The 20,586-nt window shown below is 53.7% G+C and overlaps 8 protein-coding genes across 8 annotated transcripts; 5 read left to right on the plus strand and 3 right to left on the minus strand.

The window, feature by feature from the left end:
* Positions 1 to 77: 77 nt before the first annotated feature.
* On the plus strand, positions 78 to 952 carry H6S33_007829 (uncharacterized protein; the record flags this gene model as incomplete). Its single annotated transcript, XM_044839185.1, has 2 exons — positions 78 to 396; positions 480 to 952. The coding sequence occupies 2 exons, from the start codon at positions 78 to 80 to the stop codon at positions 950 to 952; spliced, it is 792 nt and encodes a 263-aa protein (XP_044688702.1).
* A 1,127-nt stretch (positions 953 to 2,079) lies between these two features.
* Positions 2,080 to 3,532, minus strand: H6S33_007830 (uncharacterized protein; the record flags this gene model as incomplete). Its single annotated transcript, XM_044839186.1, has 3 exons — positions 2,080 to 2,781; positions 2,868 to 3,168; positions 3,252 to 3,532. The coding sequence occupies 3 exons, from the start codon at positions 3,530 to 3,532 to the stop codon at positions 2,080 to 2,082; spliced, it is 1,284 nt and encodes a 427-aa protein (XP_044688703.1).
* Positions 3,533 to 4,731: 1,199 nt separating this feature from the next.
* Positions 4,732 to 5,850, plus strand: H6S33_007831 (uncharacterized protein; the record flags this gene model as incomplete). The annotated part of the gene is made up of 1 exon (XM_044839187.1): positions 4,732 to 5,850. One exon carries the CDS (start codon positions 4,732 to 4,734, stop codon positions 5,848 to 5,850), a length of 1,119 nt encoding a protein of 372 aa, XP_044688704.1.
* Positions 5,851 to 6,675: 825 nt separating this feature from the next.
* Positions 6,676 to 7,782, plus strand: H6S33_007832 (uncharacterized protein; the record flags this gene model as incomplete). The annotated part of the gene is made up of 1 exon (XM_044839188.1): positions 6,676 to 7,782. The coding sequence occupies one exon, from the start codon at positions 6,676 to 6,678 to the stop codon at positions 7,780 to 7,782; it is 1,107 nt and encodes a 368-aa protein (XP_044688705.1).
* Positions 7,783 to 10,022: 2,240 nt separating this feature from the next.
* H6S33_007833 (uncharacterized protein) lies at positions 10,023 to 10,485 on the plus strand (the record flags this gene model as incomplete). The annotated part of the gene is made up of 3 exons (XM_044839189.1): positions 10,023 to 10,085; positions 10,175 to 10,234; positions 10,321 to 10,485. The coding sequence occupies 3 exons, from the start codon at positions 10,023 to 10,025 to the stop codon at positions 10,483 to 10,485; spliced, it is 288 nt and encodes a 95-aa protein (XP_044688706.1).
* Positions 10,486 to 13,633: 3,148 nt separating this feature from the next.
* Positions 13,634 to 13,954, minus strand: H6S33_007834 (uncharacterized protein; the record flags this gene model as incomplete). Its single annotated transcript, XM_044839190.1, has 1 exon — positions 13,634 to 13,954. The coding sequence occupies one exon, from the start codon at positions 13,952 to 13,954 to the stop codon at positions 13,634 to 13,636; it is 321 nt and encodes a 106-aa protein (XP_044688707.1).
* Positions 13,955 to 15,428: 1,474 nt separating this feature from the next.
* Positions 15,429 to 16,560, minus strand: H6S33_007835 (uncharacterized protein; the record flags this gene model as incomplete). The annotated part of the gene is made up of 3 exons (XM_044839191.1): positions 15,429 to 16,109; positions 16,191 to 16,273; positions 16,350 to 16,560. 3 exons carry the CDS (start codon positions 16,558 to 16,560, stop codon positions 15,429 to 15,431), a joined length of 975 nt encoding a protein of 324 aa, XP_044688708.1.
* Positions 16,561 to 17,711: 1,151 nt separating this feature from the next.
* Positions 17,712 to 19,175, plus strand: H6S33_007836 (uncharacterized protein; the record flags this gene model as incomplete). Its single annotated transcript, XM_044839192.1, has 3 exons — positions 17,712 to 17,772; positions 17,858 to 17,982; positions 18,090 to 19,175. The coding sequence occupies 3 exons, from the start codon at positions 17,712 to 17,714 to the stop codon at positions 19,173 to 19,175; spliced, it is 1,272 nt and encodes a 423-aa protein (XP_044688709.1).
* Between the last annotated feature and the right edge of the window lie 1,411 nt (positions 19,176 to 20,586).

Consider the following 20,586-nt stretch of genomic DNA (forward strand, 5'->3'; position numbering starts at 1 on the left):
GAGCAACCAGATACATAACTGCCACTTCCCACAACTCACCACCACCACCATCACCACCACCATTACAATCAACCACCATGTCCGAGCCCGACCGGTCCCCTTTCCCGCCTCGCTCCTCCTCCCGCGCCTACAACCCCCCCACACGCAGCAGCTACCCAGGCTCCCCCAACTTCGAGCCACCCTCCTACCTCTACCCCGGGCACCCCTTCGCCCTCGACGGCATCGCCCTCCGCGCCGGCGCCCTCGGCGCCGTCGCAGCAGGCAGCATCGCAGTCGCATGGCAGCTCCGCGCGTCATACTGGCAGCTCCCAATGTTCGCCGCGGCACTCGCCGTCTTCCACTTCTTTGAGTTCTGGACCACCGCGCGCTTCAACACAAGGAAGGCCGAAGTCAAATGTAACCCCCTCTTCCCCCCCCCCCCCCCCCCAAAACCCACCCCTTCTAGCAGCAACGCTAACGCCCCGCCCGCCCAACAACAGCATTCCTACTCACCAGCAACGGCGCCGCCTGGAACACCGCCCACGCCTCCGCGTTCGCCGAGGCCCTCCTCGAGGCCGTCTTCTTCCCGCAGCTCAAGATGCACCGGCTCCCCACGCTGCTCGGCGTGCTCTTCATGGTCGTCGGCCAGCTCGCGCGCTCGTACGCGATGGCCCACGCGGGGACAAACTTCACGCATCTGGTCGCGCTGAACCATGAGCAGGGGCATGTGCTCGTCACGGACGGCATCTACGCGTGGCTGCGCCACCCGTCGTATTTTGGCTTCTTCTGGTGGGGCATTGGCACGCAGTTGATGCTCGGCAACCCGCTGTGTGGGCTCGCGTATTGCGCGGTGTTGTGGAGGTTCTTTAGCTGCAGGATTGAGGCGGAGGAGAGGCTGTTGGTGGGCTTCTTTGGGGATGAGTATGTGAGGTATAAGCAGAGGACCAGGACGTGGATCCCGTTTATAGGGTAGAGGAGGGGCGTTTTTTTCTCGTTTCTTGTCTTTTGGGCGTGCGGGGGACTGTACCCCCATCTAGATGCTTGTCACGGAGTGGGTGGGTGGGGGATGGTTAGAGTATGTAGTGCAAACTATTTATTAATATATAGTACTAGTTTCTATGCTTTTTAGAACCAATTGCCTCTACGTAGAATGATTTCTTATAGCAACCACGAGACATAACCCATTCCCTTATCCCCACAAACTAGCACTGATATTCAATGAGTGACACGCCATGACCTCCCTACCCACCCCCACGAACCAAAACACCCCCAAACAGCAAAAAGACCACCCACAGACGTACGCCCTTACCCAAAGCCCGACCAAGCCCTCACCAACCCTCCCGAAACACATCCCCTCACAGCATCCCCGCCATCCCGCCCCACGCCGCAAACGAGTGACACACCATGACTCCCCCGTTCCACCCAACCCCCCCCCCCCGCCGGGTTCCCACCCACCCAGCCCACCCCGTCCGCCCTAAACCACATCACACGAGATCTAACCAGAAGCAGGCAAAACACAGCAGCAAACAAATATAAATAAAAAAACGCCACCAATCTTATCTTTTTTTTTTTTTCATCTGACTAACAGACCACGCATATATAGGCTACATAGAAACTGAGAGGTCTGTTCCTATAACTTTAACTTTTTTTTTTTTTGTATGTGTGTATGTTTGGTGTGTGGGGGGGGGGAATCATTACCGGCTGCAATTGAAAAAAAGGAAACGGGGAAAGAGATAATAGAGAGAAACCCTGAACACCGGACCGACCTGACTAACGCGGACTAACCGACTAACGCGGACTAACTGCTCTCTCTGGTGGGAGGAGCGGGGGGGGGGGAGAGGAGAGGGGAGGGGGGAGTCGATGTGAAACGCGGATGGAAAGTGAAAAAAATCAAAAACTAGAAATCAAAAACGGCCACGCGGGGGATACTTAACGAGACGGTTGAAAAACAGAGAAAAACAGAGAGAAGAATAGAAAAACAGAAAAAAACAGCAAGACTCGATATCGACCTATCGAACTCCCGAAAACTTTTGAAACTCCCCCCTCCCCCTCCCCGCCCCCGGCCCCCACACCCACCCACCACCCACCACCCACTGCCTCCTACCTCCTAACCTTCTTACTCGCCTCGCCCCTGTCCAGATCCGCCACGACCGCCGCACGCGCCTTCCACGCCTTCCTCACCTCCGCCTGCACCGCCACCAGCTCCTCGCGGCTCACCGCATCCCTCACGCTCTCCATCACGCTGTCCACCGTCGATATATGGTTCCCATGCTTCTTATCCTTTCTGAAGCGCATGTACCGCCAGCGGCCCTCCTTGTCCATCGCGCACTCGACAATCGCGTCGTCCAGCGGCACGCCCATGCCCTTGAGCCCCTCCCACTCCTCCTCGGTGACATGCATCTGCGCCCACTTCTTGTACACGTCCTCGCCCATGAACACGCTCAGGTGGAATGTCGGCATTGCGTGGTAGTCGTGCTCGGGCGTGCTCTCGCGCGAGGAGGACGGCGACGACGGGAGCAGCGGGAACTCGAGGTTGAGGCGGAAGTCGATGCTGTTTTCGAGCGCGGGCTTCCACTTGATGATGTGCGGGTCGGTGCCGAATTTGTAGGGCGTGGTGCGGCAGGTGAAGATCAGCCCGTCGTTGCCGTGCGGCAGCTTGGGCAGCACGGACTCGAACATCCATTGGATGCTGTAGCTGAACTCCATCTTTTTGAACTCGATCTGGAAGGGGAAGAATTGCACTTCGTCGCGGAAGGCTTTGCAGAGGTTCTTGTACGGCTTGTAGATGCGCTCCATGACGTACTGCACACAGACACACATAGTTCAATTAGCACCTCCTCACACCCCCACTAGCCCACGGGAAAGCAACGAAAAAGTGTCCAACTCACGCCCAACCGCTTATCCAGCATGCGGTGCATCATGCGCTGATTATCCAGCATGAGGCAATCAAACACCAAGAAGCGCAGGAGCTTCTTTCCCTCGCCCACGTCGTCCAGCACCAGCTCCCCGTCGATCAAGGTCTCCGTGTGGAAGCCGCGGAACGTGTCGTCGCCCGGCAGCGGGAAGTGCAGGTTGCGCACCCAGTAGTAGTCGTTCTTGCGGTCAATCAGGTAGTGCACCTCCTGGTCGCCGTCGCGCGTAAAGTACAGCAGGCAGCGGATGCCGTCGCTCTTCTCGCACAGGTAGTAGCTGTTCCCCCCCCTGTTAGCTGCCGTAGTGGGGGTAGGGTAGGGTAGGGAGGGAGGGAATGTGGTTGGGGGGGGGGGAGTTACTCGGTGCGCTTGAGCTCCTCGAGGTGCTTGGCGGCGAAGGAGACGGGCTGCGCGCCGGGGAAGCCGCTGCTGGTGCGGCCGAGCATCTCGGCGACTTCTTTGCGCAGCATCTGCGCGAGCTTGTGGTCCGCTTTGATGCCCGGTATGTCGGGGACGGAGGACTCTGGGGCGGCGGTGGGCGGGGGCGCGCTGGATTCGGGCGCGGGGGGGGACGGGGGGGAGGGCGAGGATGAGTCGGTGGCGGCGTGGGGGGTGTTGATGCTCTCGGTGGGGCAGGACATGGTGGGCGTGGGAGGTGGAGGTGGGCGTGGGAGGTGGAGGTGGGCGTGGGAGGTGGAGGTGGAGGTGGAGGTGGAGGTGAGGGTAAGGCGCGAGATGGAGGTTATGGGCGGTGTGGTGGGTGGTGGGTGGTGGGTGGTGGTGGGTTGGAGTGGTGGGTTGGAGGTAGAGCTTCGGCGTCGGCGGGCTGTCTGTCGCGGGGTGGGAGTTGTGAGGTTGGACACGTGCGGGCTGGTGGGTTGGGTTGTGAGTGTTGAGAGTTGGGAGTTGAGTGTCGAGTGTCTCGTCTCGTCTCGAGTTTGGTTGCAGTGCTTGTATTGTGTGTAGTTTTAGTTTGTGCCTGAGCTGAGCACTGCTAAGTAAGAGAGTAAAACTAACAACTGCCTTGCCAGTGAACGGCGGCAAGGCCCCCAATAAATACCACATCCTTCCGCTCTCTCTCCAGTCGATCAGTTCAATGCGCAGCAGTGTTGCATTCCAATTCCAAAGTGCAATTCTCTCCAAGATGCAGTTAATTCATCATCGGACCTAGGCCCTCCCCCCACACGACGGGATTGGCTGCGGGTAAATTGAATACATACTCTATCTCCCTGCTGGATTTCATACCTAGGTCTCAATAGCTACTTACATGTATATGAGCATTAATACTGCATCATGAAAATATATGGAAAGCCCATGTGAAATCAGCCTTCCTGCTGTACACCCACGACTCATCATCATCATCATCATGAAAGCTAGCTGAATCCTGCCCACCAACTACTGACTCGCCTTACGCACCCTATCTACGAGGGCAAAACATACCGAATTCTCATTGGCCAATGTCAACACCTGAATTGAATTGCGCAATGGCCGGCGCCGTGACAAGATCTGCGCGTGTGGACCTGTGGCTACGCTGCCCGAGCGATAAGGCTGCACTGTAGGTAGGGCTGCCCGTCTACGCTACGTAAATAGCTCATCCTCTCACATCATCCACGCTCGCCATCGAGACTCACCACCGATAGCTGGGATAGTTATAACCACCATTGACTGACTCACAGAACCAAGAACCACGGACGGAATCACGAAACTCACGACTCACTGCCCCATACATACATACTATACCAAACCATACCACGGACTTTAATTAGACCCCCCCCCAATTGCACTCCCAATTGCACCTCAACTACACTCACAATCCCCACCCACAACCACACCCAGTACAATGCCGCCCAAAATCACCCTCCCCAAGCCCCCCAAACCCACCGGCCCCCCCAAGCCAAAACGCCCTCTGCAGAACTTCGCCGCCGACTCCTCGTCCGACTCCGACTCCGACACCCCCACCGCCTCCAGCGCCTTCTCCAAATCCAAACCCAAACCCAAATCCGCCGCCTCAAAAGACAAAGCCCGCGTCAACGCCCAACTCGCCGCCACCCCCTCCTCCACCACCACCGCCCCCCCGGCAGACCTCGACCCCACCATCTACGACTACGACACCGCCTGGGACTCCATGTCCACGCTACGCACGCAGGCCGCCGCGCCGTCGGCCGCCGACGCCGCGCGGCAGCCAAAATACATGGCGTCACTGCTGTCGGCGGCCGAGGTGCGCAAGCGCGACGCGCTGGTCGCGAAGGAGCGCGCGCTGGCGAAGGAGCGCGAGGCCGAGGGCGCCGAGTATGATGGCAAGGAGACGTTCGTTACGGACGCGTATCGGCGGCAGCGGGCGGAGGTGGCGGAGGAGGCGGCGCGGGAGCGGGAGCGGGAGGAGCGGGAGGAGAGGAGGCGGAAGGAGGGTGCGGGGGGAGGTGCGGGGTTTTGGAGGGGCGTGTTGGAGAGGGGGGAGGAGCGGCATGGGGCGCTGGTGGAGGCTGCGGTGAAGGGGGTGGTGGGGGGGAAGAAGGGGGGGGAGAAGGAGGGGGAGGGGGAGAAGGAGAAGGTGAAGGAGAAAGGCGAGGCGGAGCTGGCGAGGGAGAGGGGGGTCGAGGTGAATGAGGAGGGGGTGGTGGTGGATAAGACACAGCTGCTGGAGGGGGGGCTGAACGTGAGTGCGAAGCCGCGGGGTGTTGCGGCGGTGGTTGCGGCGGCGCGCGGGGGGGAGAGGAAGCAGGCGTGGCAGGGGGTTGGCGGGAGGAGGGAGGACGCGAGGGCGAGGCAGAGCAGGATGGTGGAGGAGCAGCTGGCAGCCGCGCAGAAGAGGGCGTTGGAGGCGGGAGAGGAGGAGAGGAAGAATCTGGAGAGGGCTGCGAAGAGTCGTAAGACGGAGGGGGAGGTCATGGGTGCCAGGGAGAGGTACCTGCAGAGGAAGAGGGAGGCGGAGGAGAAGAAGAAGGCGGGGGCCACGTAGAGGTGGGGTTGTAGATAGGTAGATACATGTAGGTAGATAGTTTGGCTTAGCTTTTCCTTTTTAATAATGCATTGGGTCTGGGGTTCTTCTTCTGCTGGTGCTTGATAGAAAGAATCAACATAAACAATTATATGAATCTAAATACATCTTGCATACAATAGATGCCATCCAGCTGTGTATAAGAGAACTCATATTTTTATTCCCACTTTCTCTAACTGATAAAAGTGCGGACACAAAAAGATAAATTTGTCTAAAAAAAAGTTCCAAAAAACTATTTACAGCACAAGTTCGACACAAAATAACTTTTGGCCCCCCCAAAACGTGTTTCAGCTTCGAGTGTGATCCCCTGTTGCGCAGTGACTGTTACGCATCTCGAGTACCCCACGAATGCCTCAAGAGCGGGCATAGGCTACACAGCTTCTCTCCAGCTGCCACGAAGATAACAGAATACTCGGGGGGAAATAATCAAAATAGTAAATCAGCATCATAGAACATATTGTATGTGGCTTATGAGCTACTAGGGCGGGCATAGGCGCTCATAGAATATCACTCGACCGCCTGCGCACTCCCCCCAGCCTGTCCGCATCCCCGCCGAGAAAGGCAAGTGACCGTAACACCCTCGAGGCCACTTCCTCTCTTCCCCCTCGTCTTCTTCCTCTCTTCCCCCTCTTCTTCTTCCTCTCTTCCCCCTCTTCTTCTTCCTCTCTTCTTCTTCCTTCATCCTTCATCCTTCATCAGTGAGAATAATCATCTTCATTCCGCTTCCTTCATCAAATATCAAGTCATCTCTATAACGATCTTCCCCTCTCGCATTTATCTCTCGTCATGGCCTACACCCGCTCCAAGAAAGCCCCCAAGAAGGCCAAAACCCGTGCTCGCAAACTTGCACTCGCCGGCTCAGCTAAACCCAGAGCCAGGCCGTCTGCTGCAAAGCGTTCTACCCCCACCACGAACACCACTCCCACTCCTACCCCCACCCCCGCTGAAGTCCACAGCGATACCGACGAGGATCTTCTCGGTGCAGCAAATAGTATCGTCAGCGAGCTGGGTAAAATCACTCGAAGCCTCGAAAAACCTAAAGCGAGCTTCTGGAAAAAGCACGGAAGTAACCTCGCTGTGGTCATCAGAAGGGTTCCCAGCTTCGATCCCTCCAGATACCAGCGTGTCGAAGACGAGGACGAAGACGTCTCGATGGATAACACCGCTACTACCCCTCCTTCCTCGTACAAGAAGGTTCGCTTCGACAGGCAGGTCGAAGAGATTGGTAGCTCTGGTGGTATGAGCGGCATTCTCACTGCGGCCAAGTTCGGTGATTCGGAGGACGAGGAGTCTAGTTCCAGCGACGAGACCGACGAAGCCGAGCTCAGTGAGGATGAGCTCTCCGAGTCGGTCCGTCGGATTACTAGAAGTCGGGGGCCTATTAAACCCAAAAACCACGGCTTTGCAGTGGTCATCAAGAAGTCCCCGGCTTTGACAGCGCCCGTCACCCCGACTCCTGCTGCTTCTGGAGTTCCGAGGGTTACGAGACATGCTACGACCACTCGTCATCAGTTCCGCCTTGCTGTCACTGGGAACCCTGCTGCTGTTCCGTCGTCGACGACTACAAGCGAGGCCGTCAGTGTCAGGTCTTTGATTCATTCCCGCATCGACGATAAGTATGCTGCGTCTAGAACTCGTGCTACTGCTGCTACCATTGCTGCAAACCGTCCTGCGTCCAAGGCCTCGAATGCAAAGAATGTTTCGACTTTCGCTACTGGTGTCGTTCAGAAGAACACTCGTGGAGCCACCATCAAGAGGACCAGCGGCCGCATCGCTGTTAAGGCTTCTAAGGCTAAAATCGTCGACGTGGATGATGACGACGAGGAGGAAGACGACGAGAAGGAGTCTGAGGGGGAGTCTGAGGAGGAGGAGGAGTCTGACGAAGACGAGTAGTGGTTTCACTTTCGGTTTCTTTTCCCTTCTTTCTTTCTTTCGTACTTTGTTGCGGACCTGTCGTGTGTCTTGTCTTGTTGTCCGTACCTACGGAGACACCGGGTGATAAAAGTTGCTGCCGTTGGCGGAAACTCGCTGGATATCATTTCATTTTTTTGCTTTCTTTTTCCCTTCTATCAAATGTTGGCTCGCACGCAGCCAGTTAGTTGATACGCTATCTGTCTCTGTCTTACGGTTTACCATGGTCGGTCTGGGTGTTGTGGTCGGTTCTTTTACTTACTTTTACTTCTCTTGTCTCATTCCTCTTTCATACTATCTTTCTTTACTTTCTTTTTCTTCGTCGTTTCAGTCATGTCGATCATCAACTATGTACCGGCAAGTCGTGTCCTATCTACTAGATCTTAGAGGATTAGATTAGGAGAGTTAGTCAGTCAGTTAGGTCGTTTGGTTTGAATCAAGAGAAGTTTCGCTGTCTATCTATCGTATGGTGTTGTCGTGACTGTGATGTTTGTGCCGCCCACTCACGCCCATGGATGGTTTGGCCGTTTGTTCGTAGGTAGGTAGGAGGAGGTGTCGAGTGATGTCGTGTGTCGCCGATGTGGATGCCCGCGGAGACATGCCCGCGGAACTGATGCCCGCAGATGGCAGGCCTTGGCATGGTAGTGGTTATGGACCCACTACACACATATATCCATAACCGCCATGCTACTAACCTTCGAAATGCGATATATTCGATTATATAGTGGTTTATATGGAAAAGTGCTATCTACGCCTAGGTGGTCCCATCTACAATCACATGCACTTGCAGAATCTACGATAACACAAATAGCCTCCCCCCCCCACTTTCCCCACCACTTTCTCACCCCGCATTATACCCTTATTTCCAGTCTCCATATCGTAATTACACTAAGTAGGCTTGAAGCAGCCAGCTACAGTAAAATAGCTAAATTACACAACCCATAGAAGGAATTATAGTACTGGTTTTACTAAGCCTACCAGCCCTGTCCGGTAAAGCTAACCCCCCTATAATAGAGGAATTAAATTCGTATGGGAGATTTATTATTTGATAAGAGAGATAACAAGATCCCTTTATAGTAAAGCCACGCAAAATTTGCTTTTTTTTTTTTGGGGGGGGGGGGGGGGGTCAGCATTTCACTGACGCACGGTGGGATATAATGGCTTTTCTCTTCTGCTTTTTGAAGGTTTAGATAGCTATGGACTTACAGATTGTGAGTACCTACTCCAGGCCTACACCCCAAAACCATGAAAGGCGATTTATTGGTACCTGAAGCCCGAACAAATGGTTTTCCCGTCAAGCCATTGACCGCCAGGGGACCGGCACCATAATAACCCTATCACATTCCCGGAAATAGAATGACATCGTGGTTATATCTCATCGTGGTTGCATCGCCGCGCGTGCGGGCGGATACGTGCGGGCATGCATGCGGTCAAGCAACGGGAACGAATGGCCGCGTCATGGTGTATCACTCGCTACAATTATGAGCGGGGAAGGGCGTTTTGTTGATATATAGTGCTGGCTTCTTGGTAATAGCCCTCTACCGGAAGCTATACGCACCAGATCTGTCTTGTAACTTCTTGGGAGCGGGGGGTAGGAGGGTGTCTTGATGCTGTGTTCCAGGGTTGCGATGGTGGGGGCCGGCAGGCAGAGGGATCTTACTAGAAGGGCCGAAAACCATACCGCTAAATCTCGAGTCATTCGAAGGCACAGAATCGAAGACCTATCCTAGCAATGGGTCATTTCACGGGACGATGCGTTTTTAAGGCAACCTATCGAGTCGCATCTCGAAAGATACCTCGTCTTGGCGCTATAGGGTTAGGTATATACTAAGCAGACCCAAAGTCGAAAAATAGCCAACAAAGCCACTGCACAGCGTGCCGTGAAGAAAAATATCCGTAACTACATGTATGTAGGTACATAGCAGAAATGATCTTAGGTATCTCCATCTCCCGAAGAGCTGTGAATCCGGAGATTCCCATCCTCATTGAAATTACCCCACCATCCCACCGGCAACACCCCACCGCGTATCCCTCATCACGGCACATCCCACCCAGCCAGTTGCGTCACACGCAACAATAATTTTTCCCCCAACCCAACTACATAACTCTATCTCAACGTCACCGTCCCACCTGCGCAATTGATTAAACCAACCAATTAATTGCACTCTCAGCAACCCGGCCCCTGGATTAATTCACGTATCCTACACAAACAGAAAGAAACAATGGCTGGCCTCGGCGGTGCTTTCGGCCTCGGCCCGGGCGCGAGTAAGGATGAGCGCAAGCATGTATGCACCTCCTAGCCTCCAGACCCAACCGGCCCAGCTTGGGGAGATAGAGGGAGAGACTGATTTGGATGATTTGGGCGCGGCGGTAGGCATTGATGCAGACGATCCAGCACGAGACAAATGTCGAGAACGCCCGCATGCTCATCGAGGTACACCCCCCCCCCCCACACACACACACACACACAAGAGAGAGAGAGAGTGAGGGAGAAGGGGCTAACGGGGATGTGCAATGCAGAAAATCAACGAAAAGTGCTTCGAGAAGTGCATTCCCAAGCCGGGAAGCAGCCTGTCGTCGGGCGAGAGCCTGTGCCTGACGAACTGCATGCAGAAGTACATGGCGGCGTGGAACGCGGTGTCGGCGGCGTATATTACGAGGATCAAGTCGGATCCGGCGCTATAGAAAAATGCTTTCTACTACTATTTACTAGACTGGGCGCGGCGGCGGGAAAAAGTTAGAAATGGGGGGTCATTTGTATAGTATTTTGGGCGGCAATTGAGGGCATGGAGGTTTGAAGGTTGTGTGGACTGGGTGAGAGTGATGGATCGTGAAACTACGACTGGGACTATACGGGCGTTGGACACCCCTGTTTAATGATGCCTACCGCCGGTGACACCGGCCCTGGCTGGGCCCGTTATTGAAAGCGCATCTACTCGCGAATCTCAGTTTCAAAAAAAGCAGCTTGATGCCCGTCCATCCATTGGCCCATCCACAGAGGTGCTCATGTCCGAGAATTCACAGCAATACACCAGCTCTATATTATTAGAATGGCATAGTAACAAGAGCCCATACTGGGCCCGCGATAGTGAATACCGGAACGTAAACCCCGGGGATCACTCCCATTGAAAGCAAAAGACACCTACATAGTAAAAGCAAGGACGCCCAGCACGTGCACACCCCACCCCCAAACTAACCGCAAAACAAAAAACACCGTGTTCTGTCCCATTCGCAGGCGCTACCCTTTCACCGGACATTTTACTATAACGTACGCATAGAAGAAAAATGGAACAGTGACAGGGGTTGCCGAATTGTTAAAGTTGTAAGGTGTTAATACCCCGTCCCCCATATGCTCACATAGATTCATGATTCTGAGAGAATAAAAATAGGCCTATTGAGCAAATTTAAGTGGAATGATGTCGCGGGTTACCCTGTTCGGTAGATAGTACTTTCAAGAAGTTAGAAATCACGTTCTCAATCGACAGAAAAACTAAGAAAAATCTTTATATTTAACCTCTGATTGTACCTTATCCTCATATTCTTCTTTATTGATAATCGCGGTCACGGAGCAATTTCAGATTTTAATCCGAATTACTGATAACCATGGATCCTTCCACCAGCTGCATAATTCTTTCTTCTTTCTAATTCCAGTCATCTTATTTTGAAGCCGTGTGCATGTGTGCCTTTGTTTCATTAGGCACGGTAGTAGTACGGTTCCAGAATTGTAGGTACAAATGTCCGATGAATGGGATGCCTATATGGCAGACGTCTAGAATATCTAAAGTGTCCATCAGATAGGATACCCAATCGATGGACGTCCGGTGAATGGGTAGCATCCACAAATGGGACAGAACACACGCATAGAGAAAATTTAGCCAGCACGTACATACCCGTGGATACGAACACGATAATGTAACCAATAGGCTTAACGGATATGATATAATACAGTGTTATGTGTACGGGAGTTGGAGCAAAGCTGCATTTTGCTCTCTGTAGCAGACAATTTGCACCAAAATAACCCCTTACCCTAATTTCTCTATAAGGGTATAGCACCAAAAACCATCTCAAAGTCATAAGGGTATTCTTATAGCAAGAATACAGCACTTTGCCCTTAATTTACTATACAAAAAAAATGGGCCCCTACACCGCACTCCTTATAGGGCGATTATTCTTATAGGGGGTAACCTTATAGGGAGACCCGACTGTACTCGGGGCAGGCATGAAGAACCTGAACATCGTTTTTCTGGTAGCAACCACTTTGGCCCTGCTAGCGCGTTTTTATGTTCAGGTTCTTGTTACCTGCCCCGAGTACCGTTATTTCTGGGAAATAAGCCCATGGGCTTAAAGCAAAGTACTAGTAGAAAATTAAATTGATTGGCTTAAGTCACGGGAATATGCATGCATGATGCACCACGGTAACTAAACTTGCAGTACAACCGCCAGTGTCCATGCCCATTATCCAGAAACCGCTAACTCCTTGTAGAGTATATAAATAGTTTTATGTAGTCGTTCTATCTACTATCTATGAAAATACAGCTGATCGACTGCATGTCTGGCTACGATCACAACGAACCACTCGCCCACTCGCTCCCACGCCAAGCTCGGCTTTCAGACTCTCGGGGGCTGACGAGCTGTTTACTTATGAGGACTCGGGGGTTGAGAATGGACTGGAACTTAAGGCTGGCTCGCTGCCTGCCTGGTCAGCTGAATAATGGGCTGGAAGGTTGACTCACTGTATATACACGGATACCGACATAATAATAGTACCTTTCATCTTACCATAATCCCTGGAAAAAAGAGTTGAAACTAGAAAACCTGTTTGAAGATCATCGGTACGTGCCTACACACCAGGGTACAAACCCGCCTGTGTTAGTAACACAATTCGTATGTGTCGTGTTATCGTGCTAGTAACACAATCAAAATGTGCTATATAATGCATTAAAACATCGAAGTTTTGTGCAATTGCGTGCTGTGTCGAAATGTGCCAATAATGTGTCGAAAATGTGCTGGAACTGTGTCTATAGCACTGTTTCGATGTGTCAAAAATGTGTCCTTGACACATGTAAACCATTGTTATATTGTGTTTTTGACACTATATACTTATGTTTTTAACACTATAGACTTGTGTTACTAGCATAAAAATCGAAAAATGACTTTAGACAGAATTGAACATACAGCTAAAATGTGTTACTGAAGGACGAAAGGGAGGAAGAAAGAGCTTTTTTATAGCCTTGTGGCCAGCCCGTGCGTGTGGTCAGTCTGCAGACCTACCGTTATTCCTCTTAATTACGGTCGAGGAAAAAGCGTGTATCTGCACGAACCCGCAGTACAGCTTTGCAAAATTTTCAGCCGGCGGCATCAATCAGGAATTAGCAGCCTTTTGGGTATAAAACTTCACGGTACGTGCAGATACACGGGTTCGTTCGTGCAGATACACGCTTTTTCCTCGGCCGTAATTAAGAGGAATAACGGTAGGTCTGCAGACTGACCACACGCACGGGCTGGCCACAAGGCTATAAAAAAGCTCTTTCTTCCTCCCTTTCGTCCTTCAGGAACTGCAAAGTCCCTCAACATTTCCGAAGTCCTTAACAATTATAAGCCCCTCAACGATTTCCTCTAGCGATTATCAAGTCCTTCAATGATTTCCTTCAGCTATCACAAAATACCAAAGCTACTTAAATCAGCTACGCCTCAAGTAGAGCGTCCTTTCAAAAGTTTCTTGATCAAAGCTAGTTACAATTCGTAAGTAGTATCTCTCAAGCTCTCCCCGCCCCCCCCCCCCCCCCCCGCTCTGTTGACTGTACTGACATTTCTCAGCCCCTGGCAGTACTCTTCACCCACCCGCGAGCTGAGCGATTCTCCTTCTCATTACCTCCGTTGCCTCCTCTACCTCCGATGGGCCCCCCACCCGTACCCCCGCAGCCTCGACTACCTTCGCCGCATCCCCTACCTTCGCCGCATCCCCTACCTCCGCTGGATCACCCGCCGGCCTCTGCTGCCGCATCCCCACCGCCCTTGCTGCTACCTCACCGCGACCACAAACACCGCGGGCCTCAAAAAAGGGTTGCGAAGGTGGCAGCACGCGAATGTCCACTTCCAGCACACCAAACAAACGCCCCAGATCCAGCGCAGCTACCAGCGTATATAATCTCATGTAGTCTTGAAATATTGCTACCGTGCATGATGAGTTGGCGGTGGGGGATGTGTTCTGTGCGTGCTGAGTTAAGAGTTGAGAACTAGGAATCAGGAATTAGGAATCAGGAATTAGGAATCAGGAATTAGGAATCAGGAATTAGGAATCAGGAATTAGGAATTAGGAATTAGGAACTAGGAATTAGGAATTAGGAATTATATGCTGAATTGAACTATAGTGCTATGTGCTTGCCCGCCTGAGTCTTTATGAGCAATTAAGCAGATCGTCAACCTCCTCGCCCATCCCATCACCCAGCCCAAGCAAGCAAGCAAGCAAGCAAGCAAGCAAGCAAGCAAGCAAGCAAGCAAGCAAGCAAGCAGCGGCCCAACCCCCTCAATCGAAATTGTTGATATTACTGTGCGAGCCTAGGAGCAATGTCCTACTACTCATAGTAAGTGGTGTCAGTATATGTCAATATGTAGTCATATATAGAACTATTCTAGGCACAACATTTGTGTATAAATAGGGCCTTGATCTGCCCTCTGTATTATCGTTATATGCAAGTCAATTAAGAAAGCCAAGATCTTCCGCATTTATTATTATTTATTATTTATTTATTACAACAGAAAATGCCAGAGGTCGTGCCGAGTGATATTTCATGATTACGCTGGCTTGATTGATTGATTGGATTGATTGATAATTGGTCGAGGTCTGTGGTTTAGAGCTGGAGGGTCGTGGTGAAACTAACTGGAGCCTTCACCTCTGGTCGATCTGTGGTGTGTTGGCTCAGGTACGCGGCGCACTACAGGGCGCATCATGAGCTGTCACTCAGAACATCAGTGACTAGATGTGGGTGTGTGTTTCTGGTATTTTGGAGGTATTTGGCAACCGGGCGTTTGTTGTCAACCGTTGTTGTCGAGGAAAACCCCCATCAAGGCTCAAAATCAACAAAAGGGAACTTTTATAACCGCCCCCCCAAACAACCACGCCCAAAGTCATCCCACGGAAAGTGTGATTTAGTTAATTCCATATAGTTCAGAAGTAGATCTATCTTTCTATACAATAATCGTATCTTCCATGCTTTTAGAATCTTCACATTTTCCTGGCCCCAGGTCCCGCCCACATCACAGCTTAGAGACATGCTGAATTAATTCCGAGTACTTGAATGCCTTCTTTAGATACCTTACTACTCGTTGGCAATTTTGTCCATTTGGTGGTGGTTGACCAAACACCCCCGAATACAAGAAACACACCCATGCAACTTATTCGTTGGTGGCCGGATTAGTACCGCGTGAAAGTGTTTGTGTAATGGTAGGTTTCTGTGGGTCTGCTCTACATATGCCCTAGCTAGGGCCTGTGGCAGCAGGCCACTCGGTGGGGCCAACTGCTGAGAGCTCAATCACCTACAGTTTACAGAAAAGTCTATAAAAGCTACTTGTTATTGGTCATCTAGTTTATGTACCTCCCGAAAGCCCGTCAGCCCACCCACCCCCGCCTACTTCCTCGGCTTCCTCTCGCCCTTGCTCGCATTATTAAACTCCCTCATCACCAGCGAGCACTCAACCTCCTTACACAGCGCCCTCCTCCTGCCCTCCTCCAGCTTCTCCAAAAACGTCAGCCCACTCGCCCGCTCCACCACCTCCACGGGCACCTCAAACTCCGTCAACTTGACGCTATTCCCAATCACCGCATTCGGGAGCACAAACGCGCCCACCGCCACACTCCCGCCCGCCTTCCCATCCTCCGCCACAATCACCTTATAGAAGTGCGTGGGGACCGCCACATTCGGCGGGTCGCCCACGACCTCATACGACACGCGCCACTTGCCATCCGGGTGCTGGCGCGGCAGGTACAGCGGCCCCGTGACGATGCGCACGCTGGGGTAGTGCCCCGTGAGGCGGCGGCAGAAGTCCTCAAAGTGCGCCCAGTAGTCGCGGTTGAAGCCCTGGCCGACCTGCGGGCACATGTTGGTCAGGTAGAAGGTCTCGTCCATGGCGGCCTGGGAGAACTTTGCGTCGGCGGCGGGCGCCTGGTGGCCGCGGTCGTAGCCGGAGCGGAAGTAGTCTTTGAGGAGGGCGCGGAACTTTGGTGGGATGGACTCGTCTTCGAGGAATTTGCTGTTGCCGCGGTCGCCGTCGCGCGAGGAGAGGGATTCGGGGGTGATGTGTTCGGCGACCTGGAGGCGGGGTTAGTGTGTGGGTGGGGAGAAGGGGGGGGGGGGGGGGAGGGGGGAGGGGAGGGGGGAGGGGAGGGGTACCCAGTGCGGGTTCCGGGTGCGGCGGTCGTAGGAGGAGACGTAGAGCTTCCGTGTGGCTAGGTCTGCGACGGGGCCGGGGAAGCCTGGGATATCGCGTTAGCCACCAACGAGGCCTACAATACACGTGTGCACTGCATGCAGAAGAAGAAGCTCACTCACCATACTGGAACAGCCCGGTCGGGTCCACAAGGCTCGGGCCGCCCTCCTCAGGCTTCCGCCGCACCGGGTGCTTCGACGCAATACCGGCGGGCACTGCTGCGGGCACTGCTGCTGCTGCCTTAGGCTTCGTCCCCGAGAGGTAGAGGGCCGTGGCGGCAGCGCCGGTGGCGGCCGAGGCGGCGGCAATGATTCCGAGCGTGATTTTGGACATTGCGGCGTGGGTTGGTGAGGTTGTGGATGGTGGAGGGGATTTTGTGGGGGGGGGGGGGTGAGGGAAGGGGACTGTTGTGTTGCCCTTGCGGTATTGCCCCGCGCTTGGAAGGGGCTAGCCTGGCGCGTGACTGCATGTGTTCGTTATCGGTGTGGAGAGCACAGACAGACACATGTAAATGTGATCACCGTCGGGTATGACCCAGAAGCCAAACCACCCATGTACTCTCCATATTCGAAGATGGAGTGCATAGATCAAATCGATACAGCAGGTGAGATGGCAGAATCTAGAACCGAGAACTCAAGGCTGTTTGAGGAACACAGCGTTTCTGTTCTGTTCGGCTCTGGCTACTTGCCAGACATCGGATGCAGTAGCTTCATGCTCTTATCTGCTGTCTCAGCTGTCGACAGGACGGTAGAGCACATGTACTCTATCTGCCCTGCTCTAAGCGTTGTCGATTCCACCCGGGCCGCAGTCAGTCAGGGTGCGTGCAGCCCCACGATTGCCTGCCTACACACTTCTATGTAGACTGCAAATCTACCCATCCAGGTACCCACTCACTCAGTCAGTCAGTCACTGCGGCCCCCCTTCCTTCCTTCCCTCACGCTCACTCACTCACTCACTCACTCACTCAAGTCCGAGCACAACGTAAGGTACATGGACCCTACCTAGGTATCCAGAAGGGTGTCCACTGTCCATGCCAGGAAATTCAATGAAATGTAGTAGTACCTATGCAGTCATGCCGGCGTACTAGAGTATTCTACCTGCTTGCACATCTCCCTCCCCTTTATATAACCTGCTGGGTATCTATTTGTAAAGCTCCTACTCCTTCTCCTCCTCACCCTAGCTTTTTCCTCTTTCTCCCCACACACACGCCCACACACACACTTGTTCCCCCTGTACTCTATCTGGGTGGTTAGTTGAGCAGCGATCCGATCTGCGATAAACATCCTTGCGAAAACTTGTAATACTTGCTTGTTTGCGGGCAAAAGGAAAAGAAAGCAACACCACTTCTCGACACTCTGCTACACTACTCCACTACTACTCACCCCTTGATTGCTTTGTCCATTCCATCCTCAGAAAGCAGGCAAACCTCCGCTCCGGCCCATCCACCACCCAATCCCACCTCGAACCGTTCCTTTTTCCCACTCATGGCCTCCTCCGACGACAAAACCGGGTGGATTCTCGCCTGCGCGAGCGGGCTAGCCTGTGGTATGCTACTCCCCCTCCCCTCCCCTCCCGCTCCCGCGCAAACATGTGCAGCCGATCACTGACAGGGCCGTTGTGCATCATGTAGTTGTTGGCTCGTCGATAATCTGCCTGGACCTTATCACGCGGCAAGTTCCGCGCTGGAAGCACTTCAGTATCAGGGAGTCGACGACGTTCCTGTCGGCGTCGCTGTCGCTGTCGTTTGGTGTTATGGTGAGTGTGTTGCTTCATTCCTAGCTTTTCCTGGCTTCCTGGCTGTTACTTTTTTTCTTTGAACATTGGTGGAAGTGGAATACTAACAACTACATATCTACATGCAGTTCTACAGCGCCCTCTACGGCATGCTGCCCAAAGCCCACAGCTACTTCCTCGCCACCACATCCAGCACGACAGCCGCCTACGCCACAATCGGCTCCTTCCTCGCCGGCGTCGCCGGCCTCCAGATCGTCTCCGACACACTGCACCACCTGCTGCCCAGCAGCATCGTCAACTGCGAGGAACACGCCTCCGAGGCCAAGCCCAAACCGCTGCCGCTGCCGCTGCCGCCGCACGATCTCGAGTCGGGTGATGCCGCCGAAACGACGCCGCTGCTCACAGGGCCGCCAACGCTGGTGAGGAAGCCCAGTATCAAGCAGAAGCTGAGCGGCTTCGTCAAGTGCAGGGGCGACGGAACGTGCTACGGCTTTACAGACCACGTGTGTCAGCAGCGCTGCGACCCCGTGATGCTGCTCGCCTCCGACGGCGACGACCTGCTGCCCCCCCCGCCCGCACCTGCGCCGGCCCCCCCCGCTTCCAGCAGCACCCCCGCCCTCGCCACACCGCACCAGCACGCACACCTGCCGCCCCTCCCGCAGGGCACGCACTCGCACGCCCACATCTCGCCGGAAACGGACAAGCGCGGGCACCACCACGTCGCGAAAAACAAGTTCCTGAGCATCGGCGTGCAGACGTCGCTCGCCATCGCGCTGCACAAGATCCCCGAGGGCTTCATCACGTACGCCACCAACCATGCCAGCCCGGCGCTGGGCTTCAGCGTGTTCCTCGCCCTGTTCATCCATAACATCGCGGAGGGGTTCATTATGTCGCTGCCGCTGTTCCTGGCGCTGCGCAGCCGCGGGAAGGCGGTGCTGTGGGCGTCGGTGCTGGGGGGGCTGGCGCAGCCGCTGGGGGCCGGGTTGGCGGCCGTGGTGATGCGGGGGGGTAGGGGGGAGGGGGACGGGGAGGTGGGCGGCGTGGGGTATGGCGTGCTGTTTGCGAGTACGGCGGGGATTATGGCGAGTGTGGGCGTGACGCTGTTTAGTCAGGCGGTGGCGCTGAAGCATGGGAGTCGTGTGCCGTTTGTGTTTGGGTTTGTGGGCATGGGGCTGTTGGGCGTGAGCTTTGCGCTGACGGCGGAGCGTGAGTGAGGGGTGTGTGTGCGCGCGGGATGTGGGTGTACGATACGATACGATACCTTGTGGTGCAGGAATGTAGGCTAGGTTATTACATATCATTACGCATTTTTTTTTTTTACTATTTCGAGTATTTCGAATACTGTTAGTAAAGTGCATGCATAAAGCTCTGATGGTCGGGTCGGACGGACGGGGCGCCGTGGGGTCATGGTTTTTCTCTCTCTTTTTGTGTTTTTTTTTTTTTTTTTTTTCTTGTAACGTGTGTGTGGGTTACGGGTCTTCTGGTGTGGTTTGGTAAAAAGGGAGGGATGGAATATACATGTAGCTCTATCTATATTTACATAGTGCTTGCGGCGTTCAATACATGCTACAGCGTTGCTTGGAAGTCGAAAGTGGGCATGTATGCGTGTCCGTGTGTGTGTGCGAGTGATACCCTATGACCAACCGTAACACACCACCCAGTCCAACCCACCCATGGTCAGTCCAATCCGCCCGGCTGGCTTAAACTACATACAATGCTGAACTCGCAACCGCATTAATCACCCCCCCCCCCCCCCAAAAAAAAGCCCTCATACCGCGGGCGCGCATGTAGAGCACGAGTACTTTACCAGTATGCGTGGTAATAATCCGGGGTGGGCTTGGGCCCCCGGGGGGGGGGGGGGGGGGGGAGCAGCAGTGGTTGTGCGGTCGGCGGGTCGGTAGTGATATTGTAGTGCCAGGTAATGCTGCCATGAAAGCAAGTACATGTATCCGACATAGCCCGGATTGTGAGGTTCGAGTGATAACTCGTGATTGAAGTTACATGTGGTGGAATGGTGTGTGCCTTGCGGTCCGCTGGGGGTGAGAGTGCATGTAGTGGTCTATGGGGCGCGTTGGTGGTATGAGTGCGTGGGGTCGAGGTAGGAGGGGGGGGGGGGGACGTTGGCTTGAGATGGTGGGTGCCTTTGCGTGAGGGTGGAGGGCCGGGGATAGGGATCGTGCATCGGTTCTATGGACGTGGGTCTTGGTTTGGGGTCTTGAGGAGAGTCGGGGTGGGATCTATCTTATGCTTAGGGCTGGAGTATTGATGCGGTGATCTGTCCTTGGGGTTGGTTTGGAGCTGGGGGTTGATTGCTGACGCTCTGGCTTGGAGTCGCCCGGTGGATGAGGGAATCCACCCCGACCCTAGTTTATTGTTGTTATAAGAAGAGGGCGTGTTGTCATTATGATAGGTGGCTTGGATTGTATTTACTTAGAACGGAGAAGAGCGAGGCTTCTCCTGTTCTCATCATCATCTACACTTCGTCTTCATTGATTGCCATATGGGCCATAGCAACATTACTATGCCATCAACTACATGTACATGCATGTGCATACACTCTGTCGCTCGAGGCCTTGTTGTCTGGTCTCGCATTCTGAAACAAAGAGATCGTGGATGTTCTGATGC

This window comes from Morchella sextelata (genome assembly GCF_020137385.1).
Source record: "Morchella sextelata strain SCLS chromosome Unknown scls_24, whole genome shotgun sequence".
NCBI lineage: Eukaryota > Fungi > Ascomycota > Pezizomycetes > Pezizales > Morchellaceae > Morchella > Morchella sextelata.